General features: G+C 38.6%; 1 protein-coding gene across 3 annotated transcripts in view; it reads left to right on the forward strand.

The window, feature by feature from the left end:
* The first annotated feature begins 3620 nt into the window (after window positions 1-3620).
* Window positions 3621-23400, forward strand: part of LOC145913137 (serine/threonine-protein kinase/endoribonuclease IRE1-like) — a 34761-nt gene continuing 14981 nt past the window's right edge. Inside the window, exons 1-12 of one of the 3 annotated variants that reach the window (XM_083000685.1) lie at window positions 3621-3771; window positions 8282-8426; window positions 9578-9670; window positions 9912-9939; window positions 9998-10076; window positions 10344-10485; window positions 10543-10593; window positions 10651-10807; window positions 10878-11071; window positions 11145-11453; window positions 11877-12101; window positions 12716-13307. In XM_083000685.1, the coding sequence (XP_082856811.1) occupies window positions 8343-8426; window positions 9578-9670; window positions 9912-9939; window positions 9998-10076; window positions 10344-10485; window positions 10543-10593; window positions 10651-10807; window positions 10878-11071; window positions 11145-11453; window positions 11877-12101; window positions 12716-12922 (1569 nt within the window). In that variant the 5' untranslated portion in view covers window positions 3621-3771; window positions 8282-8342 and the 3' untranslated portion in view covers window positions 12923-13307. Of the gene's footprint in view, window positions 3772-8281; window positions 8427-9577; window positions 9671-9911; window positions 9940-9982; window positions 10077-10343; window positions 10486-10542; window positions 10594-10650; window positions 10808-10877; window positions 11072-11144; window positions 11454-11876; window positions 12102-12715; window positions 13308-23400 lie in introns of those variants that run through there. The other 2 variants (XM_083000686.1, XM_083000687.1) reach the window with 2 other exon arrangements.

The following is a 23400-nucleotide window of genomic DNA, read 5'->3' on the forward strand; positions in this document are numbered from 1 at the left end:
TTACCTTAAGCTCGGGTTTGCATTCTTCTTAATTAGTGATTGCCCAGATGTATGTGAAATTTTGTGCGTTTACTTCTATCAGAAGTGCTGCGCTGATCATCTACAGATATCTAATAAAATTTCTATGTTACTTTGATCAGTAGTTCTCAACCGCCGGTCCGCGTCAACTTTCCTGCCGGTCCGCCAAATGTATTACAATTTTGTATCTCAATTGCAAAATGCAAGAAGGCATGTCCATTGATCAAAGAAATGAAACATCCAATTTTAAACTGATTTAGAATTTTTCATCTTCCGTAAACAATTTAAACAATTTATCAAATAAGTGGAGACCATGTTTGGGCCTGCCATGATAGGAACAAAGTTCAGGGGTTCCATATATGACCGCTTGTAACATCATCAGGTACTGTTTGTAGCTGCGCACACAAAACCTTACCTTAAGGTCGGGTTTAGCGCTCTTCAATGAGTTGCTGCAGCACTGCTCCAACCGATGTTTGTGACGCGTCGGCACTGTGAGCAGTTGGCGCTAAGGGCAGAGGGTGGTGCAAAAGCGTCGCGCGCACAAGTGCTGCTTTAGCTTTTTCAAATGCTGAAGTCAGGCGATTGTTCCAGACGAGCAGTGTAACTTTGTCCGAAATGCTTCATAGATTGGGGACATGATGCTTGCTGCGTTTGGTTTGAACCTGTGATAAAAAATTATCAAACCCGCGAATTCCCGAAGCCCCTTGATGGTTGTAGGAGACAGCGGACTCGCACCCTCATGTTGACTCTGTGATCGAGTAAATCAATTTGGTCGACGCCAAACTGACATTTGCCTACGTTGATGACAGGACCATGCACTGACAACTGTGTAAAAAGTCGTTTTAAATGGTTGTAGTGATCAGCAGGTGTTTTGCTTGGTACGAAGATGTCATCTAGGTACACAAATACAACATCAAGATACTGGCAAACTGCGTCCGACACCAACTTTCTTCTCTGGCTTTGTGAAATCAGCGGAGAAACGAAAAAACCTGGAAAGGTCACCCATAATATTTCACAAAATGTTAAAAAAATCGACGCCTATGCTGGTTGCTAAAACAATATCTGTATTGAAGCTCCTTAAGCTCTCACAAAAACCTAAAAAAAGGAACGCATTTCTTCGCTTTTTGTGCTCTATATTTGTGATTAACACAAATTCCCATGAAAGTTATGAAGAACTATTATAATTTCCCCCCAAAATTTGCATGCCTGTATTTTCCTGTTTAAATTTCTTTGTGTTGTTCTTTTCACAAACGTATGTATGCATATGTTTTCGTGTGGTTAATTGTGTTTTGTTCATCTATTCTTCGCCGAACAAGTATTTTGTGTTCGGCTTTGTCCCGTGAAAAGCCGGTTTTGTGTTCGGCTAACGAATTGGCGGGGGAGAAATGCAAGAACTAGATACCGTATTTTACGGACCATAAGGCGCAACTTAAATCCTTTTTTTTCCTCATAAATTGATCGTGCGCCTTATAAGCCGGTGCGCCTAATGTATGGATCAAGTAGTGTTTTATTGCCTACACTCAAAACCAGTACCGATACTATTATAAATAAACCACCGTCTTACACAATAAACTACGGTAAAAGCAACTAGCAACTGTGATATTCATACTATTGTGACTTGCTTACATATATTACGTAACAAGTTTTTGTTTAATGAGCTTTATAGGGTAACCTGTACTCCTTAAAATACGTTGCGTTCTATAGCCCGGTGCGCCTTATGTATGAACAAAATACTAATCAAAGCAATTTATTGACAGTGCGCCTTATAATCGGGTGCGCTTTATGGTCCGTAAAATACGGTAATTATTATCATGAATGTGAGCAAAATAACCATACTGTTACGTCACTAGCGACGTCTGTGGTAAGGCTAGGTTAACGCAGTTCGGTGTTGCCAAATGCTATTCACATGCTCGATCCGGTGGCTTTGTTATTTCCTTTTTGTCTGTCGCTTTGCTAAGCTTTTTCTATGAAGCAGTAGTGGCCTATCATTATAACAACACACCTGAAGCATTAAATGTACATTGGCAGTAATGTCTGCAGAGGTAGGCATGGATTAAGTACTTAAAAATATCCAAAGAGGACAAGTTCCTCTTGCAGTTTATAATGTGCTGTTAGTGGGCATGCGATATGTATTGCCAAAGTGTCAAACAGCAAATGCACTTCGGCATTCCAGAATCCCCATTATAGCGCAATAAAAGGGCAGGGAAACTCAGATAGCAACTATCGTATGTAGTAAAGAAAAGTGTTGTGATCTTGGTCAGCATTTTGTCAATCTCGGCGAAGGTTCACCGTTGCTAAAAAAAGTAAAGTATTTGGCATTTAATCACGCTACCAGAAACAAGCTAAAAATACTAGACATTTGGTTCGAACACCAAAAAGCTGGTCGAGTGATTTACTCATTACACAATTCGCCGTAGTAAAAATAAAGACGAATGGTATAATACCACTTTGCCAAAACCATTTGATGTTTATAAGATATCAGCACATTATGACAGAGTAAATAATTATTTAAACGTAAAAACGTCACAACGACCAACGCGATGCAAAGTAAAAATACCCATCGGTGGAAACGGCGCTCATAAATCGTACTTAATGCATGGGTAACACCCGCACAACAATTAAAGCGTTAAAGTTTGCAATACGTCTATAAATACTTTACAAATTGCTTGCAATGGAGCAGGTTCGCCCGTGAATAATATGAGAAGAACGCAACGGAGTTCAGAAATTCACGCATTACGTCCAACGCCACAATTCGTCTCTATAATCTGTGGAGGTCATATCCTTATTAATATTATCTTTTGTAGCAAAATTAAACAGGCGTGCTTTACTTGATTGTCAAAGAGTTTTGCAACAAAAAGCAAAAAATGTGTGACATTTTAATATTGCGCCAACTACAAAACATTTTGCGCTAACTTGTCGCCATGTAAATGTTAAACGTCACGATTAACGTGATCCAAAGCAAAAATACTCATCAGAAAGGAAAGCGCTCATCGGTAATGGACTCATTGGTGACAAACCATGACTTTTTGCTATGTCTTGCCATAGTTATAACAGGATTTTATGAGATTGGGTTGTCATCAAATGACATATTTTGTGTAACAAAGTAATTTGCCAAATTTGTTTCAATTAAAACATAACATTGAACAATACACCCGAATAAAAACAAAAATTTAAATGTAAATTAAATAATATAGGAAGCAGCTGATTCAAGGACTTGTATTAGTTTCTGCTCGAGATGAGATGAGCTGTTTTACAAACGTAAAGTGGGACAGAAGCTTATCAAACAAGTTAATTCGCCTTCACCTGTCTTAAAAATTTTACTCGTCGTTTTATGGTAAATCAAAAAAGCAGAGTGGTATATTACTACTGTTGCAAAACCCTTTGATGTTTATATGATATAAGCACATTCTGGCAGAGTGAATAATATTTTAAATTTAAAAACGTCACAATGATGAACGTGATGCAAAGCAAAAATACCCATCGGAAGGGAAGGAGCTCATTAATCGTACTTAATGCATGGGTAACCCCTGACAACAATTAAAGCGTTAAAGTTTATATTGAGTTTATAATACTTTTTATATTGCTTGCGAAGGAGCAGGTTTGCCTGCTTATATTAATAAAAGAAATAATGCAATGAGGTTCGAACGAAAATATTTCTACTGTGTGAGATGCAAGGTACAAACAATGGAGGATTAGCAGCCATAGAAACCCTGCCTAGTCGAAGTCAAGGTTTCAAGGTTTCAAGGTTTCAAGGTTTGTCAGTTAATGTTGGTTGAATTGCAGGCTTAACAAAAGTCAGAAAACGAACTATTGAGAACAGAATGTTGTTCAAACATTTGGTTTACTCTAGCACTAAAAGAAGGAACAGCGTTGCACCAAGTAATCAAAACGATAAGTTTTTAGGTATCTTATTGCCAATTTTACTAACTAAAACTTTGTCATTGTTGTGTTGCGCTGAGATGGTAAACAAAAACTATATGACTATGAATTAGGTGTAACATAATTATACAACATTAACATACAGATCCGTTAATGCATTATTTGGTTGCTCATTAAGAGTTTCGCGATTTGGAAAATGCTTTTTGACTCCTGTTCAAAAACAATAATTATGAAGCAAGATTATTTTTAATGAACGACAAAATGTCTACTGATAAATTTATTTGGTCGGAGCATAACTTATCGTATTTTTATCTCAAAAAACGCACAGAATTTCTAAATATTGGTATTTTTATGCTTTCCAACACATTTGACAGAGTAAAAAAGTATTTCAACGTAAAAACGTCACAACGACCAACGCGATGCAAAGCAAAAATACCCATCGGTGGAGACGGCGCTCATAAATCATATCTAATGCGGGGGTAACACCCGCACAACAATTAAAGCGTTAAAGTTTGCAATACGTCTATAAATACTTTACAAATTGCTTGCAATTGGGCAGGTTTGCCCCAGTGAATAATATTAAAACAACGCAACGGGGTTGATAAATTCACGCATTACGTCCAACGACACAATTCGTCTGTATAAACTGCGGAGGCCATATCCTTATTAATATTATCTTTTGTAGCAAAATTAAACAGGCGTGCTTTACTTGATTGTCAAGGAGTTTTGCAACAAAAAGCAAAAAATGTGTAATATTTATAATTGCGCCAACCACAAAACATTTTTCGCTAACTTATCGCCATGTAAATGTTAAACGTCACGATTAACGTGATGCAAAGCAAAAATACCCATCAGAAGGGTAAGCGCTCATCGGTAATGGACTAATTGGTGACAAACTATGACTTTTTACTTTGTCTTGCCATAGTTATAACAGGATTTTATGAGATTCGGTTGTCATTAAATATTATATTTTGTGTAACAAAGTATATTGCCAAATTTGTTTTAATTAAAACATAACATTGAACAATATACCCGAATAAAAACAAAAAATTAAATGTAAATTAAATAATATAGCAAATGAGAGTTTGATTTTTATGAATCGCCTGTGTAGTATCTATGGCTGACAGAGACTCAGTAACGGATCAATGCAGAAAATGATACATAATTCTGGGTTTTTTAGGTTTTTTCGACATTTATATTTCGCCTGTCTGTGCAGGCATCATCAGTATCGCTAAAAAACAACACAACAACAAAGTTAACCAACAGTAATGCAAATGTAAAAATACCTTACAAACTGACAATCAGATTTCCGATTAGGGAAGGTGCGACTGAACTGTCGGCTTTGGCTTGTTTGTGAGGACGCTCGATAAAACATAAAAGAAAAAAAAGGGAGAACACAACAAGCTGCAAACGATAGCGTTAAAAATGCCTGCGGTGATCTGGCTCTACGTCATTGATAAGCTTGTCACAATGACAACACAGTTGGTGGATACTTCAACGGTAAGCGGAAGTAAAAACAAAACCGACACTTACATTGTGTTAGGCAATATAAGGCGGTTGATGTTAATTTTTGCCTTGATTTTGTGAAACCATTTGTCTTCACATATATCCAATAAATGCACTGGGGCTGTTCGACGAAGACGATTTTGTAGCATTTTGACATGTCGGTGCTGCTTGTGTTGTGCGTAGTAATGGTGCAGCAACGCAGCTCGGTCGATGTTTCCGTTATCTTTACCCGTTTTCCAAACAGCTCGATGTCCGTTCCATCGAGTGGAAAACTTGTTTTTCGTTTGGCCAACGTATTGGTCACCACATAAAAGGCAGGTAGCAATATAAATGCCATAGTTTTGGCATGTCAATGTCTGACGGAGTGGAATTGGCCCATTGGGTGTTAATCATTGTTTAGTACTTGCAACCATTGATGTGTGGTTGCCGAAATTCCCACAAAGGGCGCAATGGCCGCAAGGCTGTGACAGTCCTGTTTTGTGCGGGTTTTGATCGTCACAATGAGCGATGCCTCTATACTTGGTGAGCATGCAAGCGAGAGTGTGTGGGCGCTTGTATACTACCATGGTATGTGGATGCAGGATCTTCTCTTTGGGACTTGGTCGGAGTAAGTTTACGAAACTTGTAGCCCATATGTCCAATACGAGATGTGCAGCGGATGACACTGGGGCAAACCTTTCCTTCCAGTCTTTCGCCAGGTTTAGGACGTCGTTAACCATGTTGCGCAATCTTTTGGTCTCTCCATGTAAAATACGTTTGAAAATCGTCGGAGGGTGGTGAGAATACCCGTCAAGAAAGCAACGGTGCAAAGCAGTAGCCTTGGTGTGGTCGATGGTTCTGAATGCGAACGGAGATCGGGTGGAATATACGTGTTCTACGTCAAGGAATGGTACGCCCGGCATGTCTTGTTGTACGTGTGTTTTATTGAACGTGAGTTCACTCTGCCCTGCAGGATGCTCTACAACGACACACGCAGTACAGCCACAAGACCACACAAGATCTTATCAATTTAATATTTGTGTGTCTTGAAGGTCTTACGTAACGAACAAAATTTTACTCGCAACAAACTGGCATCGTAACCGGTGACAACCATTCGGTCTCATTGGCAAACATCGCCGTTCACCATGTCGTCATTCAAGCTGCTCAATTCATCAAAGAAACCGAGGTTTTTAAGCGTTTCATTGATGACATAATTTTTATTTGTTTTGCTGAAGAAACAGCCAACCACGTCAGCAATGGGCTTGACAACGTGTTCCGCAAAAATAATTTGGAACTCACGTTCAATAAAACACACGTACAACAAGACATGCCGGGCGTACCATTCCTTGACGTAGAACACGTATATTCCACCCGATCTCCGGTCGCATTTAAAACCGTCGATCATACCAAGGACACTACTTTGCACCGTTGCTTTCTTGACGGGTATTCTCACCACCCTCCGACGATTTTCAAAGGTATTTTACATGGAGAGGCCGAAAGATTGCGCCGCTTGAATGAATCATGAGGACTACCACAGCAGCCTGGAAAAGCTCAAAGCTAAAGCCATACGCTCGCGATTTCCGAAAAACATGGTTAACGACGTCCTAAACCTGGCGAAAGACTGGAAGGAAAGGTTTGCCCCCAGTCTTATCTCGTATTGGACATATGGGCTACAAGTTTCGTAAACCTACTCCGACGAAGTCACAAAGAGAAGATCCTGCATCCACATACCATGGTAGTATACAAGCGCCCACACACTCTCGCTTGCATGCTCACCAAGTATAGAGGCATCGCTCATTGTGACGATCAAAACCCGCACAAAACAGGACTGTCACAGCCTTGCGGCCATTGCGCCCTCTGTGGGAATTTCGGCAACCACACATCAATGGTTGCAAGTACTAAACAATGATTAACACCCAATGGGCCAATTCCACTCCGTTAGACATTGACATGCCAAAACTATGGCATTTATATTGCTACCTGCCTTTTATGTGGTGACCAATACGTTGGCCAAACGAAAAACAAGTTTTCCACTCGATGGAACGGGCATCGAGCCGTTTGGAAAACGGGAAAAGATAACGGAAACACCGACCGAGCTGCGTTACTGCGCCACTACTATGTGCAACACAAGCACCACCGACATGGCAAAATGTTACAAAGTGGTCTACGTCGAACAGCCCCCTGTCCATTTATTGGACATATGTGAAGACAAATGGTTTCACAAAATTAAGGCAAAAATTAATATTAACCGCCATATATTGCCTAACACAATGTAAGTGTTGTTTTTTGCATCCGCTAATCGACGATGTTTCCACCAACTTTGTTGTCATTGTGACAATCAGTGACGTAGTGTCAGATCACCGCCGGCATTTTTACCGCTATCGTTTGCAGTTTGCTGTCTTCCCCCTTTTTTCTTTTTTTCTTTGCTTTTATGTTTTATCGAGCGTCTCCACACAAAGCCGAAGCCGATAGTTTAGTCGCACCTTCCCTAATCGTGAAATCTGATTGTCCTTTTGTAAGGTATTTTAACATTTTTATTACTGTTGGTTAACTTCGCTGTTTTGTTGTTTTTACGATACCGATGATGCCTGCAAGTCAGGCGAAATATATATGTCGAAAAAAAATTATAAAGACAGACGACTTAGGATTATTCATCACCATTTTATATTTTATTACATTTGAATGAACCGCTTTTTCATGTGTGACCGCACTGGGAAAATGATGTATCAATAACAACCTATAGACACATGATAATGCTAATTGTGCAACTGCAGAACTAAAACTTGGTTTTCTTACCACTGAACTTACGCATACACGGAGTGCAGTAACAGTTCGGTTTGTTTGAAAAACTGATTATTGGCCAGACCGCTAGAGTATTTCCTACCTTTATGCTCCGCAGAGAAAGGTGTAAAAGACGTTTCTCATTTAATCTGCTGAAAAACAGTTAAACTGAAAAATATATGGAAGGAAACACAGGATTGTCACCAGTTGAACCGGATGCAGATGGCGTTTTACCTTCAACTGCACCGCAACCAATAGATATGGTAAGTTCATGACAATTCACAAACCGTTATTTTGGTCAAATGTTGGGAGCAATGTTGTGCAAAGGAGATTAATTTTAATTTTGCCTTTCATCAGCTATCAGCTTCGGTGAGGGCACTAAAGTATGCGCGAGTTACAATAAGACAGTCACTTTTGTGTTGACAATGATTTCCTTCCCAAGGTATGTGACATGTTTCGACCAAATACTGATCACAACTGCATTCAGACCTACCACATGTTTTTGCAATTCAGTTTTGCAAAACCATTATTTTTGTAAAAACAAACACGAAACAAAGATTTAAAAACGCCAATTCTGAAAAGATTTTATCATTACATGTAAAGTAACTTCGCCATGCAAAAGATAGAAAGCTTAAATAGGAATAGACAAAAATAAATCTTATTATTCTTGAAGATAACAACTTCATCTCGCTGCCTATTAAATGTTTACGCTACAAAAGATATCTTGTTTTCGAATTTAGAATAACTAGTTTTTTTAAAATGTACTGCTCTTCTGACATAAAATATACTTACTGAAATACATTTTTAAATTGCAATATGCCTGGCAGCAACAGGAATTTCAACTAGTTTCTTGCCTGACCTTACTCTACCGTACACTATGTTTAAAATATACACAAAACTCCATTGCTATTGTGACAGCACAGTGAATTTACGCCCTATTTATATTTCCCGTAGAACTTGTATGCGAGAGTAAATAGTGTCATTACGTATATTAATATAATAGCCGGGCAAGCTTTTGTTATAATATAAATGTGAATCAAAAGTAACTTCAATGATATCGGCTAAAAGGTTTGTGTTCTGATGTAGGTAAAACCATGCTATTAGCTGTGCAAATTCTCGTAACAGTAATTTCCACATGGCTGTATTTAAACCACGGCTTTTTGGCCATGAACCAATGCACCGACAAAAATGATGTAACTAAAATTTCTTGGGTTTCTTATTTACGCAAACAAACAGAGTAATATTTGTTCGGTTTGTTTGAAAAACTGATAAATTGAGATGAAGAATGAAGTAAAGGCAGTGACGTAGTAGCTGAAAAGTAAAAGCCCATGGTCAACACTGAACTGCACAGGCTCATTCCTGTGGTCGTTTCATAGAGAAATCCTGAGGTAGCCTGACAATTATTTTTTTGTAGAGCATCCCCAGAGAAATTTCTATCATGAACGGAAGTGAAAGTAGACCTACGAATGTTGATGGTGTTTCTTTTAATGACTCCCCTATTTATCACGTAAGGTTGTGCATTTTAACAATGCTGATACATAATTGGCTCCATTGTTACTTTTTTGTGTGAGCTCAAATCAAATGCGAGATATGCAAGCTTTCTTGTTGTGGCAATGTTTGGAATTCTTGAGTCAAGATGCCTGTTTTGGCAATAGAAACATCGGACTACATAACATTGCTACAACTGCGTTTCACTTGCCCCAAAATGTACAGCTTTTGAAACATTACTAATATTTTATGCCTTACAGCTTACTTTCAACATTTATAATTACGGAGGTATGTGTTTTTTACCATTTACATTTTGTTTGAACAAAATAAACTTACATGATTGCAGAAAGTAAAACGGCTGTGGAATATACATTGAAAGATAAAGCAGTGATCGGAGAAGGAGCACATGGGTCCAAAATATTTTTGTATGGATATTTGTTTGGATTGTTTTTATTAAAAAGAACAATTTAATTGACGCGATCCATATTGCAATATGAAAACGTATGAATTGCCAAAGAGTCTAATGTTTCTGAAAACATTGTAGAAATTTCAGGGTAAACTTAGCCTGAAAACATCAAAAAACATGTTATAGTATTTTCAACTTAAAAACACAAAACGGCAAATAAGTTATTGACTTGGTCTTCAAGTGGATTAGTAAAACATTGACCTTGCGTCAAGCATTATTTTTGTAGATGCATTCGAACAAAGGACAACAAATATTGTGCCGCAAAATGCGTTGATCGAAACATATGTAGAAAACCGTATGAAGGACAAAAAGTTCTGAACATGTGCGACAATCAAAACATTGTTAGATATTTTGGTTCCTTTGAAAAGGTAAAAAAAGTTAAAAGTTAACAAATAACGTTCGCTGTAAAGCAACTTTTTTTCCAGGGTATTTGTCTGTATTTTGTCATGGAACTATGCGGGGGAGATGTTGAAAAAGTATTTTCTGTTTGTTAAAATGTGTGTGTATTGTTTCTTAAATTAAAACTTGTTTAGTGGGTGTCCAGCCAATATGGAGGAACAGAAAAACCGATAAATGTGGAGGATGGTTCAAAAATGGAAGTCAATTACTTGGAGTATTTTGATGTCACTGCACACGAAATTATTCGACAGTCGGTTACTGGTTTAAAGCATCTTCACGGAATGGGCATAGGTTGTATTTCTGATTTTCTGATGATCATTTTTACCTGCGTTACATATGTAACTGTATTAAAAACTTGCAGTTCATCGTGATATCAAACCAGGAAATTTCCTCCTTAAAAAGGATATGAGAGGGAAAGTTTGGATCAAGGTCACAGATTTTGTGTTGAGACAAAAAGGGATTCACATACAATCGAGGTTTCTTACTCAGGTGGCGGGAACCCCGTCTTACATTGCCCCGGAATGTTACGACGACAAAGACAAACACATTGAGCCCGTATGTTCAAACTTTTCAATAAAACATTATTTTTAAATTCAAAGTTTTTTAGAAAACAAAAATATTTTTTCAGAAATTTAGCAGCGATATATTCGCACTGGGTGTCTACATTCATTATGTTCTCACTCATGGAAAATTTATGTTTGGAGATCAATATTACAAACACGAACCAAATATCAGGAATAAGAAACCACCAACTTTCAAGTATTTACTTGGTTCCGAAAACACACAGCATCTACATATTACAGCGGAACAAAGAATTACAGCCTGCGACTTGGTAAAAAAAATGGTATCTTATGATGTGGAAAAACGACCAACTTTGGAGGATGTTGAGAAACATCCAGCACTGTGGGATATTCAAAGAAAAAACAATTTTATTGAGGTAAACTGCGGGTGGCATAGGCGGAGACAGAAATATCCATTTACCGTTAGCTGGCTGATGGTCAATAAAAATAAAGTTAGTTTCCTAAAACTTGAATTGACACGGGATAATTATACATAATAGTTATAAATGTAAAAGTATTACAAATATTGTGTCAAAACTGCTGCTGAAATGGGTTGATATGGGGGAAAAAGTATTTTTTATTGTTATTATATGTATAAAGTATCAATAACTCCACAGAGGCATCGTATGTAAACACACCTAAAATTGCTCCAAAGCCGAGGTTGAACAATACTGCAAGGACATGCAATTTGCATTACAAAATTATTAACAAGCGTAATGTATGATTTGAACTAACGTTTAACTCATTGATGGACTAAAAATGTAGGATATCTCATATAAATCACTTGCCGTCGTTTTCAGAAAGTTCGCACAGTTGTACTAGGAGGCATCAAATCTGGCAAAATAAACAAGAAAGCTTTCAATGAATTTAACAAAGAATACCTGGAGGATAAACAATATTCTGACGAACCTGAGACAGCAAAGTTCGATTTGAGTGATTACGAAATACCGACAACGTCAACCGAAACTCGGAACGATAAAAAATGCGACGGAATCGAAGACATCATTCGCATACTGCGTAATAAGGTGTGAACTAGAGTCAATAAACCATGAATTGCATGAGGTTGTTTCTCATGTCAACTACTAACATGATAATATGTGTTTTCATAACAAACGGATGTCGAACTTATGGATACGAAAATGCAATCAGAAATCTATATTGTGCGCTACGAAAAAATTTAAACCTTACCCAAATTAATTTCATTTGTTCTTGGAGAGTGCTTCAAAAATGTAATGTAAGTGCTACAAAGCAAAATCACCGGTTTTTTTGTACAATCATGTGAGCCAATACTGTTGTTCCGACGAACAACACGCTTTTCACAAAATGGTTTCATATGTTCAAATATTCGAATCCGTGTCGACCTTTTGGATATTTATAAGATTTGGTCGTAGTCTTAGCAATTAGGATCCCTGGCCACCGTTTATTGCACACACACAAAAAAAAATGCATAGATATTTTATTCATAATTATCCAAAGGGTCGCGTAGGTATTTTATTCATAGAAATATTAATTTGTGAAATATTTGTCCTCGCAATATAGTTTTTGGGGGCTGTTTGGATAAGTTGTCGATTATTGCATGCAGATAGTCGATTACTAATACTTTCCACTTAGTAAACTTTTTATTTTGACTCTCGTACAGCTTACCTACGAAGAGATAGAAGACAAGCAAGAGTTTTTCAACCTGTTCATTGAACCCATTCCCCAGGTTCTTATCCATTGCTACGATTTCCTTCGTGGTCATGAAAGAATGGCGGAATTTTACCCAAAACACAACAGTGACGAAGAGCAGAAGGCAGAAGGGGCAGAAATGAACGAAAATTCTTCTACAACACAAAATGTTATTTAAAACGAACATTCCTGGGGACTATAAGCTAAACCCTGAATGTACATATTACTTCAATTACCCCTTTGCTGAAAATGAATTTACTGTTTTTTGTTAGTTTTTGTAAAAATGAAGAATGTTTCGCGTGTAACGCCCATTTTTTGTTTGTGTTCTGTAACTTTTAATTGCATGAAGTTTAATTACTTGTAAACAGAGCTTAAATTATTGGCAATTATGTACTCACATTTGTTACGTATAAATTTGTGCAGGCCCATTATTCTAATTGCATAAACTGATGAAAAGTATTAGGACATGTTCGTTTTCGGCGTAACTGTTTTCTGCCATTCTGTGTTTGAGGAGATGTAAATAAGCTACGCAAATTCCATGCTATCTTATACAACGCTCAAAATCCCGTGTTTTTAAACGCTGGCCCGAGGTGCCTTCTTTCTCCTTAATAAATAGTAGTTTGCATTTCATTGTTTTCTATTTATAACATTTTACCTCAGATTGAAAGGGTTGCCAGCTGTTAGTTGTTTTGAAACTTGATAGGGTCCGTAGTAGCAAAAAGGTTTAGAACCATTGACGAGTAAGTGCTGCTTGCTTTGGGATTAAACCAAGCGGAACAGAGATACAACACAAACAAAAACTTCAGTTGGTAGCGGATGAAGGTTGATTGTTATAAGCGACATGACGGAAATCCATAACAACTACTTCCAGTTTTGTTTCATAACCATCTGTAGGCCTTATATACTATATTGTGTTAAGCGACGATCAATCAACAGGGAACATGTTAAGTTGACAAAACTTATAGAAGAATGAATAATAACCTACTTGCAGACAGGGTGTGTACACGCACTGTTTCGACCTGTGAGGTCTCATCAGTGCAGCTGTTGCAGTGGCACTGTGCTAGCTTTTACACTAGCAGGCACACTAGATTCCACTTTGTGGTACCTGTCCGGTCAACGTCGATCTGTTGCTGCACTGATGAGACCTCACAGGTCGAAACAGTGCGTGTACACACCCTGTCTGCAGCTTACCAATATTATTATGGCTTTTTTTGCACATAAATAACCTACTCATTTCGTAACTTACTTGAAATAGACCACGTCCCAATAATTAAGTGCGTAGTTGATGGCTACGGATGATGTATTTCATTAGAAATTTATACATGTGACGCGGTTGCAGTGGATATAACCCAGTGTTAGATTGAGGCCCTGCTGTCCCTAAAGCAAATTCTGGCACACGGCATGAAAATACACAAGTATTGCGGCTACCAAGAAAAAGGGTAAAAACACCACAGAACATTTACCTCATAAAGCTGTGAAGGTGGCGTGGATTTTGGTTGGCCATAAGGCACATGCTTTGTTTGCGTAATGAAGTTTGCCCAGTTTGTCCAATGATATACCAACCAAATTATGTATCAGCTTAAGTTATAAAGAAGTGATAAAATAGACAAGGGTGTGCACAGTTGCAGATTTGTAGCGTTTTGTTGAAACACCGATCTGTATTATCAACTATCCTAATGTCAGGAAATTTAAGCTTGGATACTGAAGCTGATATTGTTTAACGTTGCCAATATTCCCAATAGCTTCCACTAACTTTAAAGACAGTGACTTGTGTGAGAAGAAAGATGAAGAATATTGCACCAATGCTATTGCTGGCACTTTCTTCTTGCTTGCTTTTCAGCCAAGGCAAAATTGATACCTGCTTTTATTAATTTTTTTCTTAGTTTAACTTACAAAAACTTCATGCACTCAATTATAAAGAGCATTATAGGAGTTTTGTTTAATAGTGTGTGTAGTCGCACTGGGCAAACTTGGCACTAAATATGCTCATATTTTGTGATTGGTTAAATTCGGCTACTACATGTAACCCAGAGTTTCTCAAGGACAAAATGCCCAGCGGGGTTTTCCGGTGGCCACGAATGTTGTTTGTACTGATTGCATTGCATTAAAATTCCATTTTATTGAATACGTCACAGATCGGGTCCAATAGCTCAGTGAGAGACATTGCAAAAATAAGACAACGATGTAACATCTTCAATGTTTCACAGCAAGAATTTACCATGGAGCTTTTACACTGGACACGTTTTCTTCGACCTACAAACTCAACATAACAGTGGTGTACGAAATGTGTTTCAGCATTCCGCCTCTACACGTTGACGTTGAGGTAAAACTTATATTTATTAATTCATGATTTTGGGAAGATAAAATGAATTTTGATTTAAGTTCTTCTTTGCCATGATTGCGGAATGATTGGTCTGCAAACACCAGTGGACACATCACATAAAAGTCTCACCTGTGAGGTGTCCATCACAACTTCCTTACTTTGTAAGTTGGAGCTGCAGTGCGGTAAGCTTGTACTTTTGGAACATGCTGTACTCTGACAAGAGCAATGTGGTCCAGTTGTAAAATTTCAGGCAATTCCAGCTGCATGGTCTTCACTAACGCTTGAGTTTGATGTTTACAAAACTCTTGATATTGTAACTTAGTTATACCCACGCTGAACAAGTTCTCTCTACAATACGCAAACATCCCTTCGTATTGTGATCCTAAGCTTAAAATTAAGCAAGATTAAAAAAAAAGTATTACATATTCTATGTGTGAATGCTGTTCCTTTATGCGGACATTTTTGCAGGTTATTACGAAAACATTGTGCACGAAACGTTGTGGTGCTTTTACAGTCATTGTTAATCCCATTGCACCATTGAAAATGGGTTCGACTTTTGTTTGACTCGAAAACTAATTAACTGCTTTATTGCAGAATTTGTTACGGATGTGAGGTTTCGCGTTGGTGAATCACCGGTGTATACACTCTCTAATTCGCATTTTTATAGAAATTACAACCTACAACTTTTGAACCTATTCCTGATTAAGAGCTTTGTTGCTTATCCTTTTCCATTTCATGTGTAAATTTACACCATTATTTGAAAATCATTTCAAAACCAAGCCAAAATACTTTTTTTTTATAATTGTATCAATACATTTTAAAGCTGAGTTGCAGGGTGCACAGGTACTATGACAAAAATGCATTTCATAATGGTATAGTCTTGTATGCTTGTTTTGAAAAGACCCGTAATGTATAAATCAATAATTATTCGGATATCTAAAAAAGCAAATAGACAACTAAGATAAATTGGGACTTACGTTCCATTTGCCTTCAGATGCGTTAAAGGACGAACAAAAGACATACAACGCTGAGAAAAGGATGCTCGCCTATTATCTCAAGATTGCTGGCAGCAACAATAACACACGAAAGGCTGACAGCTCACAGCCTTATGGTGCAAATACTTTTGTGCCAAGTGGACGAACAAGAAAACCTTGAACACAATATCACACCAGTAGTAATAATGAGCCGAGTAGCATGGGTACTCTGCACTTATTAGGGATCGGGCACTCTTCACTTGGTTTGAGATCGGGCACTCTTCACTTGATTTGAGATCGGGCACTCTTCACTTGGTCTGAGATCGCGCACTCTTCACTTGTGTGGGATCGGGCACTGTTCACTTATGTGGGCTTGGTCACATATTGTATGAAAAATAACTTAGAGTGGTTCATTTGTTGAATGAGTTGGCCGAGTAAGGACGTAAACCCAAGTGAGAAGTTTTTTGAATGAGCACTGGTCACTAGATGGTATAAAAGAGTTGTGACTGTGAAGGCTTTCGGTTTGTTCACTTCTGAGTTGAATAGAAATATGTCATTTCTTACTGGTCGTTCTCTCTTTGGACGAAGAGATAGAAGTGATGCTCAATACTCTTTAACCTCGGTCATATGCGCCCCGGGTGGATTGGTCGAGGAGACGAGGAATTATCCTTGTTTGGACCCTACAAATGTTAATATGGCTGAAGAGAGAAAACGTATAGATTCGTTCAAATATGGATTTTGGCCTTATCATACCCGATCAACACCGGCGGATTTAGCCGAAGCTGGATTTTACTTTATTGGTATTCATGATAAAGTGAAATGTTGGTATTGTGGATGTTGCCTCTTTAACTGGGAACTGAATGACGTTGCTTGGGAAGAACATGCCAAACATTCTCCTGGATGTGAGTTTCTTCTCAAAATCAAAGGTGGGCAATTCGTTGCCGGAATTAGTGGTAAAGGAAAAGATGTGTGCGGTCCGAATTGGGAAGAAGCATGCCTTCGTGAAGAGAAGAGACTGGCTGAAACACAAAATGAAATAACTAATTCAGATGCAATTTCTTTCCTAAAGTGTTTTGGGCTATACTAACCTAAGTTTTGTGTTCGTTCTATCGAATAAACAACATGTGCTTGAAGCAGCTGAGGTTGTAACCTATAAAAACAGTCCAAAGAAAAGCGTTTAAAAGCGCAACAAACATAAAAAACTTTTAGTTTGTTAAAAATCTGTTTGCGAAAACACCATGGATTTTATTCACCCTTTCACTTGCCTTGTAGCTGGTCCGACTAGTTGTGGTAAAACGTTCTTTGTGAAACGTCTCATAAACGAGAAGTTAACTTTACCAAATCCCCAACGCATTGTATGGTGTTACGGCGAGTGGCAAGGGGCGTACGAAGGGATTAACGGTGTGGAATTTGTTCGGGGATTGGCAACTGATTTTGATTCGTCAGAGAGAACACTTTTGATTATTGATGATTTAATGAGTGAATGCGACAAAAGCGTGACCAATCTTTTTACAAAAGGGAGCCACCACAAAAATATAAGTGTGATATACATTGTTCAGAATTTATTTCACAAAGGAAAGGAGCAACGCACTATCAGCTTGAACGCGCATTACCTCGTTGTTTTTAAAAATCCAAGAGACGCATCTCAAATAACTCATCTTGCCAAGCAAGTTCAACCAGGGCGGACGCGTGCCGTTCAGGAATCATATAGTGACGCGACCTCTCGTCCACACGGTTATTTGCTTTTTGACTTCAAGCAGAGCACAGCAGAAAAATTTCGTTTAAGAACCAACATTTTTCGCGGTGAAACCCAGATTGTGTACGTACCAAAATCTCTGTAGCATGTCAAGGCGACTACATGACCAAGCTCCAGTTCTTACGACACTCGCTAAAGCCAAACCCAAGCTTGCTCGGTCGATTATAAAAGTCGCTGATCGTGAATTAATCCAGTGCATTTGCGAATGTGCATACAACGTTTTGAAGGGGAACGTAACATTGACACCCACGGAACGAGCCAAACTTTGCAGATATAAAAACGGCATCCGTGAACTTGGAAAAAAGTCAACTCCCGCAAAACGAAAACGTCAGATTATACAACGTGGAGGATTTTTATCAGCGTTGTTAGCTCCGTTGATTGGCAGCATAATACCCGCCGTCACTAGTCTTTTGTCTGGTGGGAAGTGAAATGGAAAGTGTTCAAAAATTCGCTTTGGTGGACCCTCGTATTTTGAAAAGTCTACAGGGAAACACACCTTCACAAACGACGCCTGTTGAAAACGCATTAACCACACTCGATCGGAAAATGAAGGACATCATTAACGAGCCTGGGACGATGGAAGACAAAGTAAAACTTTACAACCAGGCACTTCAACGGTATCAATTTTATAAGGACACCCTTGTGAATAAACCACTTAAGTTTACGGTTACCGAAGAAGCCCGAGGAAAAACTGTGGCTGGAGAAGTTGAGGAAACAAAGAAAAATGTTGTCGAAAGTCGTGTAATTGATTCTATGCCGAAGACGTTTAAATACAAAGCAAAGCGAGTCATTGATATTATCAAGGAAAGTCCAGAAATTGATTTCAACTCGACAGGAGAGCTTTCGGTTAAAGGGGAAGTTGTTAAGGGAAGCAACATTGAGGATCTGATTCACAATGCTGTGCGACGCCGCGGATCGACGTCAACGACGCCTATCGGATGGACTGATTTCCCGTCGGCATTGGAAAAAGCAAATGCACCAAAGTCATTGCTTGGGTATACAAATACAAGACCCGCGCCAGGCCAGCGCCCAGTTGGATCTAAACCGCCACCGGTGCAGAATAGACGATTTGCAAAGAAATGGGTAAATCTGTAAAGTTTTCTGAGGAATATTATTCTCCCTTGCAACCAGGAAGTCTCGGGGGCGTGAAGCGCCTCGCCCGTGCTTTAAAACGAAAAAGAGTTGAAGTAAAAGATTGGCTGCGAAAGCAGGACACTTACACACTCCACAAACCTCTACGTCGAAATTTTAAACGTCTTCGTGTTGTAGTCGGAGGTATTGATTTTCAGTGGCAGGCTGATTTGGTTGATTTGGTGAAACTAAGTCGTTACAACAATGGGTTCAAATACTTACTTACCGTTATTGATGTGTTTTCAAAGTATGCGTGGGTTGTCCTAATAAAACAAAAAACGGGGCCAAGTCTTGTGCGAGCTTTCGAAAAAATCTTGCAAGATGGGGACCGCCAACCGCAGAAATTACAGACAGATCGTGGCAAAGAGTTTGTGAATAAACTTTTTCAAAATTGGTTACAAAATCACGGTATTCATTTTTTTACGACGAACAATGACGAAACAAAAGCCTCCATTGTTGAGCGATTTAATCGGACCTTGAAGGAGCGTTTATGGCGGTACTTCACGTATGCCCAGACATCGAAATATATTGACGTGCTAGATGATGTAGTAGAAAGCTACAACAACAGCTATCACCGCAGCATTCGAACTACTCCCTCGTCGGTGAAACAAGATAATCAGGATACTGTCTGGGAAAATTTATACGGCGATATATCGCATCCACCTATATCCTGGAAGTTTGCAGTGGGTTCCCCAGTTAGAATCGCAGTTACCCGTACAAAGTTTAAAAAAGGTTACTTACCAAACTGGACGGAAGAAGTGTTTTTTGTAAAATCCCGGCGCCAAACCAATCCCCATACCTATTCTCTAGTCGATTATAATCGTGAACCGATAGAAGGGTCGTTTTATGATGAGGAACTCCAAAGTGTGGATAAGGACCTTTATAACATTGAGAAGATATTGAAAAAGCGAAAAAGGCACGGGGTAGAGCAATGGCTTATAAAATGGGTCGACTACCCCGATAGTTTTAATTCGTGGCTCAACGCAGAGGACGTCGTACATTACAGCGTATAGCGAGTCAATGACTTCAGGAGGAGATTGGGTGTGGTGTGGGCGAAGTTTGCCTCGTGAAGAAGTTGTGTTTGAAGTGATTCTCATTTTTGTTGTAGTCATCACCAGTCTTGTGAATTTGACGTTGGGACACCCAAACCCGAATCTTTGGACAGCGTTACTGGCAAGTGGGGTTGGGTATCTGTTGCCAGCACCGAGTTTGAAAAACAAGAATGTTTTACGTGACTCTTCCGAGCAATAGTAGTTTAGAGTTTTACCCTGAAAATACAACGACCCAATTCAAAACTAAACTTCCCAAAAGCATTCACTTGGATCAGGGAAAATGGGAGATCGCGTTAAGTGACATTCAATATCCCTACTCATGGAAAAATATTGGGTCAGAAGTGTGGTTCGGAATGAGAGTGGGGGCCGAAGCTACTAAAAAGTTGACGCTTCCAAGCGGGCTTTATAAATCGGGAAAGGAACTTGCAAGTACAATGACAAAATTAGTTAAAACAGAAGGCACCAAGGAATTTAAACGACTTCTTCAGGAATCAGAAACCGATGATTTTAACCCCGATGGGGGTGTGATTAATAATTTATTTGTATTTGATCCGGTGACGCGTTTGACCACTATAAACCTCCCTAGGGGATGTCAAATGGCGCTCTCTGGTGACCTTGGGCAACTTTTGGGCTTTCAAACAACTCCACTTCCACACCTTTACGAAGGAAGCCACACAACCGAAGGAAGGTGCACTCTCGAGAATGAATTTTCGACCATTTTCGTCTATTGTGATCTCGTTGAACCGCGTATAGTGGGCGATTCACTTGTTCCCCTTCTCGATACGATCCCAGGTCAAGGAGAGCCTGGGGACACAGTGTTTAAAAGGTTCTCACGTCTATTGTATCAACCATTACGTGGAAGTACCATCACGAGTGTAGAACTAAGTTTAAGAAACGAATTCGGGGGTTTCATTCCTTTTGAAAGCGGTCGGGTGATCGCTACACTTCACTTTCGTATTTTTCTCTAAATAAATCGATCTGAGCTGTCTGAAGATCGCTGTGTTTGGATTTTAATACATTATTATTGATACGGTGTGCGATCGACAGCCTGCCAGGGGCCTTTGGTTTTTTTGATCCAGATTTGATTTACTAATCACATTGTGAATTGTACAGAGTGACAAATTTTATTTAATCTAGATCTTTGTGTAAAAACATAACTTTAGAGTATAAAATTACAGCAATTTTTGTTCAGTCAGGGTATCAAATTACTGACAAAACTCGAGGTTATAATCATTTAAAAAAATTAAACGCATTAAGTCTCAACATACTTTGGAAACGTGTTGTAAACGTCGCTGACGCGTAGTGTCTCCGTTTAAAAAATGATTTCAAGTCTGTCGGCGACCGCACCGCAACATAGCTACGCTATTTAACTCCCACTGTCTAACCGTAGTTTGTACGTAATATATTACTTCATGGCAAACTTTGTTGAGGAATTTCGCTCGCCGTAGTGTTATCAATATGTGTACAGAGTTGTGACAATTTTTTATTTAATCTAGATCTTTGTGTAAAACATAACTTCAGAGTATAAAATTATGGCAATTTTTTGTTTAGTCAGGATATCAAATTACTGACAAAACACGAGGCTATATTCCTTTAAAAAGCGCTATTTAACTCACACTATCTAACGGTGGTTTATACATAATATATTACCTCTTTGGCAAACTTTGTAGTTCTATTTCTCTCGCGGTAGTGTTATTAACGTTAGGGGTATTCAGCAGCCCTAAGCAAAAGTCCCCGTCTGCTACGAACGCCACATCAGGCGACATTCCATCAATTTCAAAATCTTGCAGTTCTTCTCTACGCAAAAAAAAATAATTTAAAGTTGTGACGATTTGACATTTTTTATTTATTAATCTAGATCTTTGTGTAAAAAGTAATTTTAATTGTGGCAAATTTTTTTTATCAAATTACTGACAAAACACGAGGTTATATACTTTGAAAAACTAATCGCATGAAGTTAAGTCTCAGCGTTCTAAGGAAACGTGCTTGTTAGCTTCGATAACGCGACTTGTAATGTCTACAGTTAAAATGTTTTTAAGTATGTCGGCGGCCGCTATATGGCCTCGCGGTGAAAACAAGATTGTTTAACTCCCTCTGTCTAATGGCGTGTTATTCGAAAAGATATAACCTCTGTGGTAAACTTTGCAGAGGAATTTCGTTTGCCGGAGTGATATCAATCGTTGGAGTATTTAGTAGCCCTAAGCAAAAATCCTCAAATTGGTGAAGTTCTAGACTTTAAACCAATAGCTATTTTATACTTAGAAGACATGCTAATATTAGGCTTGTAGAGACAAAATATAAAAAAGGACTTGGTTTAAAATCACTCTTATGCTTTGGATGCTCCAAACATAGGTTCTTGATTTTCAATGTTGTCAGTAGTGACTTGGTTTGACGGTTCTCTTGCTAAATTGACCAATTTCTCAGCGGCTAGTCCAATAGTTTTTCTTGTTGGCGTTGGTCGTGGATTTACGGTGGCGCCAATTGGTTCACTATAAAATATTCAGTACTTACACTTTTTCGCAATGATCACATGTAACTTGTTTATCGCAAGAGGACATGTGTTTTTCCAAATGTTCTTTCTTCCAAAATCTAGCATCACAAGTGGCTCATGTAAACGGCCGTTTCTTCCCCGGTGGTTGATCCATTTTGTGACAAAAACCTTTTGTAAAAAGTAAGCAACTAAATCAGTTTCGATCACACCTGCATTTTAAACTATATTGTATCTCTAGCTTAAAAACTATAATCAAACTTTCATTAATATTACTTTCTTACTGTTCATACAATTTCTAACCCTAAACTAATCTAAAGACCAACCTTCAACTCCACTGCAGCCGCAATCTAGTACTCCTGTCCCCTGTCACAACTCAGAAGGCAAGTGAACAAACCGAAAGCCTTCACAGTCACAACTCTTTTATACCATCTAGTGACCAGTGCTCATTCAAAAAACTTCTCACTTGGGTTTACGTCCTTATTCGACCAACTCATTCAACAAATGAACCACTCTAAGTTATTTTTCATACAATATGTGACCAAGCCCACATAAGTGAACAGTGCCCGATCCCACATAAGTGTAGAGTGCGCGATCTCAGACCAAGTGAAGAGTGCCCGATCTCAAATCAAGTGAAGAGTGCCCGATCTCAAACCAAGTGAAGAGTGCCCATGCTACTCGGCTCATTATTACTACTCACACCTTTTGCAGAAGAACCTACCCGTAATTGATTTGATGCCTATAGAGCTAAACGATATTACAACACAGCAATTGACACACAGCAAATGGTATACCCCCTCAGTATGATAACTGAAAAAGTTTGCTGTTTCTGAGAGAAAGATTTTATCGGGTCAACAAGTGACGTGATTTTTCGCACTTTCAAGTTATAACCGAGTGACAATTGTCTTAGTTTGTACAGTACCTTCGTTTGG

This window comes from Ascidia mentula, chromosome 9 (genome assembly GCF_947561715.1).
Source record: "Ascidia mentula chromosome 9, kaAscMent1.1, whole genome shotgun sequence".
In the NCBI taxonomy this organism is placed as follows: domain Eukaryota; kingdom Metazoa; phylum Chordata; class Ascidiacea; order Phlebobranchia; family Ascidiidae; genus Ascidia; species Ascidia mentula.